The 5,535-nt window shown below is 52.4% G+C and overlaps 1 protein-coding gene across 1 annotated transcript in view; it reads left to right on the plus strand.

The window, feature by feature from the left end:
* Positions 1-2,472: 2,472 nt before the first annotated feature.
* LOC106813798 overlaps positions 2,473-5,535 on the plus strand; it is a 25,364-nt gene continuing 22,301 nt past the window's right edge. Inside the window, exons 1-2 of the mRNA XM_014818023.1 lie at positions 2,473-2,663; positions 2,985-4,128. Coding sequence (XP_014673509.1) covers positions 2,473-2,663; positions 2,985-4,128 — 1,335 coding nt within the window. The remainder of the gene's footprint in view (positions 2,664-2,984; positions 4,129-5,535) is intronic.

Here is a 5,535-nt window from a genome sequence, read left to right on the forward strand (position 1 = left end):
CTAACCGATATTAAATCCCGTCAGCCCCCAGGCGCCACCGTAGGATGGCGGTAGGGCCGCAGGCCCTGTTGCCTGTTTTTTGCCCCCCCCTGTAACCCTGGCTACGCCAGCTGAAGAGGGCACCTCATTTGTCTTTCGGACAGTAAAACTGAAAGAAGAGGGTAACGCAAATATAAAGAGCGTCAAATTAGACCATTCCAGACGAACAGCAAAAGCGAGGGCGTACAAGAGGTCCGCGCAATTATCAGAACGCCTCGAAAAATATGAAATACGAAGTAGATCGTAAAACTTTCTTGAACTAGTGATAATCTGACCAATTTTAGAGGGAACTGCCATCAATTCTAGTCTCCCCTTCGAATTTCACCAACGTTTATCTCACCAAGTCATAGCTTTCCCTATTACCAGTCCAAAGAAAAGACTCCACGAAAGAGCCGCCCAAGCAGTGACGACATCGTAAACTAAGAATAACTACCTTGTGAATCAGAGCGAGTGCATGAAGTAGAGAGAGGAGAGGAGACAAAGCCGCCAAACGCAAGCACTGGTGGCTTCACGAATGTCAGCAAGATGGAACTGTATCTAAATAAAAAGCGGACTATCCAGGGTAACCATCTCTATAAACTACGTCTAGTCAAGTCCACTGCCTCCCTGCGCTTAGGAGTAATCCTCTTCAAAACAAAGTCAAGAATGTATCCTACAAGCGCGATGTTGCGCCGTAAATCACATTAAGGCAAAGATAGTGAGCCCACGGAAAAGAGCCGTCGTCTCTCAACTACTGTCAGCGTGACCCAAAACTGCCGAAAATGGCAGTTTAAAATGAGAATTAACTTTCGGGAACAAACCGAAAATACCCGTCCTGCCTCTCCCTGACACCTCGTTAAGGCACAAAAAACATCACAGTCACATGAAAAACGCGAGATATCAACCAAAAAGCGTTAAACAAAATCACTGGCAACGCACACGTCCCGTGATGGGAACATGTAGCCTCTCTTAAAACATCACACAGCAACCCAAAACTCGACCAATAAACAAACTTTCACACATCACGCAGACTGACATGGCGGTGCCTTGTGCTGTAATTTTGACAAGTAAGAAGGTACAAAGAATAATGTTTTTACGAGCTGACCACCAGCCACTCACCACAACGCACATTCGTTCCGTCGTACGCACGCATGCCCTCTCCCAGCCGGGCTCGTAATTGTCCGGTGGCCTAGAATATCCCCTGCTCGTCTCTCGCCGCACGTCCGCTGAATCGCCGCGCAGATCCTCGGCCCGCCTCCACTTTCTCTTATCTTTCAGGCCGTCCTTCAGCGCTGCGGACCCGACCATCCGCCACGCATCCCGCACGCACAGCACGCACGCGCACCCACGCACGCACACAGCACACACACACATACACATACACATACCGCACGCACAGCACGCACGCCACGCACGCACACACACACACACACATTACACACACACACGCCACTGCCGACAGCACGCACGCAATAGCACATATGCACGACACCCGACACACAACAACACGTATCACACACCCACACACACACACACACTACACAACACATACACACGACACACGACACACACACACTCTATCACACACATACAGCACCACCACGCGCGCTCTCGACCGCGGACCACACCGCCCACTACGCACACGCAAGCACCACACGCACACGGCACCCCAAGCGCACAACCGCACACGCACACGCACGAACAGCACACAACACACACAGCAATATACATTAATATAATATTAATATTATATAAATTATAAAATTAATAGGTCGTAGGAAGCAGATCTAGTGGGTGTAGATGTCAGTGCGGTTCATGTAGTGGGGTTAATACAGCTAACTAGACAGTATAATTAATCATAATAATATCACTGGATAAGAACGGGTTGGCACACTGTGCACTCATAGTTCACTCTCACACCTGTTTTCATTGGTATTTCATACCCAACGTGAGCATGACAATGTCTACGTTTATGTCCATGTAAATCAATGTTCATGTAAATGTCCATGTAAATGTCCATGTAAATGTCTATGTAAATGTCCATGTAAATGTCCATGTAAATGTCCATGTAAATGTTCATGTCTAGTATATGTCTTGTCTTGTCTATGTCATTAAATTGTCGCATGGTAAATGTCCATGTAAATGTCCATGTAAATGTCCATGTAAATGTCCATCGAGAATCGTCAATGGTCTATGTATAGTCAAAAAAAAAAAAAAGAGAAAAAAAAAAAAAAAAAAAAAAAAAAGAAAAAGTCTGAGTGGCATCATGTCTATGTATATGTCTATGTCTATGTCTATGTCTATGTTTACGTCTACGTCTATATCTATGTCTATCTCTCTGCCCACGACCGTGTACGTGAAACAGTGTTAGCATGTTATATTCACATAAAATTTATCGAGCGCAATGCCGGGATCTACGTCGTCTAACCGCGATCGTGTTGCAGCACGGTTGCCATGGGCGACAAGCAGCAACGCCTGGATGTAGAGGAGCCACCGGCGCTGAGCCACGACGACAGCGACGTTGACGATGCCGGCGCTTGCGACGTGCGCGGAGTAAGCCTCGCGAGTGGCGACACAACAGCAGCCACTACTATACACGATGATGACGTAATCCCTCATACCGAGCAAAGTGCAAAGACCGAGACGCAACTACCGCCATCTACCGAGGAGAATGTGAAACACGAAACAGATGAAGCGGTTTCCAGCGTGGTAGCAGTCTCAGCTGCAGATGATGACGATGATGATGATGGCGTTGCTGCTACTGCTGCCAATGATGACGATGACGCTGCTGCTGTTGCCAATGATGTTGCTGCCGTTGTGGTTTCTGCTGCTTCTGCACCTGCTGTTGGAGATAAAAATCAAGACGATGTTGCTGCTGATAATGATGATGACGACGCCGACGATGACGACAGTAATGATGCTGCTTCTGACAATGATCACGACAACGTCCGTAACGATGGCGACAGCAAACCCAACGACTGTGACGTCACGCAAGCTAACGATGTAGCTGACGTCACCTCAGACGTCGTCACGGACGTCGACGCGACGGCAAACGACGCGGAGACGACCGTTGCTAGGGAGGCGGTGGTTGCTACGCGCGAGCAGACGCGTCCGGTGACGCCCAGCAAGCCACCGATCGCTCCGCCGGTCAAGCGTCCGAACAACAAGAAAGCCGAAGCGCCGGCGAGCGAACGCGACTCGCCGCGGGTGGCGCCACCGTCGAGCAGCCCGCGAGGCGGCAGGTCGAAGGAGACGGCGGCGGTGGCGTCACCTGGCGGCGGTCGGCGCGGCTACCTGAGCATGCGCGATCAGTTTCTTCGCGACCTCGACGAGAAGATCAGCGCGTCGTGGGACCCGTTTGAGCGACGCAAGGACGAGGGATGGGAGCGACTGCTGCAGCACAGTGCCACCACCACGGCTATCCCGGCACCGTGGCGCCACCACGCGGCCGCGGCAGGGAGAGCTCTACCTCCTCGCTCTCACCCCGGCCATGCGCCCGCGTCACCGCGCCTCAAAGATGTCGCACGCGATGACGTAACCGCTGACCGTGACGACGCGTTGCTAGGCAACAGGAAGAGAACGCACGCCAACATGGACGACGGCGGGCGACGTGCGCCGTCGCCCCATCGCGCATATCGTCCGCGAGATGGCGCCACGATGCACGGTTGCGGGGACAGCGTGCGGGGGGAGGCAGACGAGCGAAGCCGCTGGTCGGATCATGCGCGCGCCAGCCTGGAGACAGAGGACAGCAGGGAATCCTGGGAAGGCCACGACGACAGGTACCCGGATGTAGTGAACCACGACGGACACTACATGCGGGCTCACGTGCGCAATCACGGTCACGAGCACGTGCGCTACAATGACCACGTGGTGGCCGGCACGCGCGATCACTATGGTTACATGCACGATGACGTGTCGTTGCCATGGCAGCATCAACGCTACGACGCTGGCCCGCTGTATGCATACAGTCCCGCGCAGGCGTCGCCGCAATACTGCTCCTATCTGCCGCCAGAGGACGCGTCGTACAGCCTGGTAGCTTACGTGGCGCCACCTAGCTGCAACCCACTTGCGGTCTATCCCTACCCTGCGCAGTGGGGTCAGATAATGAAGGTACGCCAGCACAGGGTAACGATGTGTGTGTGTTTGTGGTGTGTATGTATCTGTGTGTGTATGTGTGTGTGTGTGTGTGTGTGAGAGAGAGAGCGTGCGTGTGTGTGCACGCTTGCGTGTGAGAGCGTGCGCGTGTGTGCCGGCGTGTACGGGTACGTGTGTGCGTACATGTTACAATCCGGGTTGCGTCCGCGGCAGTCGGCCTGCTGGCCTGTATGTTTTGAAACACCTTGGTCAGCCTGTCCCATGCAGGGAGGAATGCTGCGCAGCATGCTGTTCTCGTGCGGAAGGAGGGGCATGTTGCAAATGTGTATAAAACTAACAATACATGTATACAAGCACGTCCGTGGGCAAACATCCACTGGTCACGCAGGTGCGAACCTCACACGCCTGAGAGATAGCGTCCAAGGTACCATATAAAACCATGGCGTTCTGCGCGCGCTGCGCAGTCGGTGAATTAATGAGGCATGCGCAGAACCGAAAACACGATAAGCTTGTCCTTCCGCATGTGTTCGGGGTAAATGTGATAAACAGGATTAAAAAATATAATTATTGTGTTGTAAAGCCTACCAAGTACTTAAACACACTAGACACCCGGGCGCCGCCTCACACACACACGCACACTATACACACACACACACCACACCACACACACGACACGACCCACAGCAATACACACACACGACACACGCGACGCATGCATGTCCGGCAGCGGCACTCCACTCCAGCCCGACACACACAGGCGCGCCCCCCCACAACACACAAAAACCACCCACACACAGCACACAAGCACACACACACACACACACACACCTGCACACGAACACACAGCCCACACACACACACAGCCCGCCCCACACACACACGACAACCAGCCCAGCGCGCCCGCAGATATATATATATATTATAATATATATATAAGTAGTAATATATAGATATATATATATAAACTTCCCCGCAGAGACAAAAAGTTGTTAGGTTAAGAGCTTGTGCCCGCCCACTGACCCAGACCCCCTTACGTTAGTTAGAGCTATAAGTGGCCCTCGCCGGTGGCAACCGCACCATGCAGCGCCAACCAGCGCAGCGACACTGATACACTGATGGAGAAAATCGTAACACGGATTGCCAGAGCGTATGGCTCACGTCCTGCAGAAGCCAAGAGTAAGCAACAGCCAGGCAGGCAGCCAGGGGGAGCCATGCAGGGCACGAACGACGACTAACCGGCAAGGAACTCCTGCGATACAGAGGCTGTGCTGTCATGAGGTAGAGTCCGCGCTGTCCTGTTCCGTTCTCGCGGGGGGCTCTCTCATCTGCTAGGCTGGATAGTCCGATTAGTTTCATCAGCCTCTCCGCATATATATAAATATAATATATATATATATATATGCTTCCGAAACACAAACACTA

The sequence above is a fragment of the Priapulus caudatus genome, unplaced genomic scaffold (assembly GCF_000485595.1).
Source record: "Priapulus caudatus unplaced genomic scaffold, Priapulus_caudatus-5.0.1 Scaffold827, whole genome shotgun sequence".
NCBI classification, from domain to species: domain Eukaryota; kingdom Metazoa; phylum Priapulida; class Priapulimorpha; order Priapulimorphida; family Priapulidae; genus Priapulus; species Priapulus caudatus.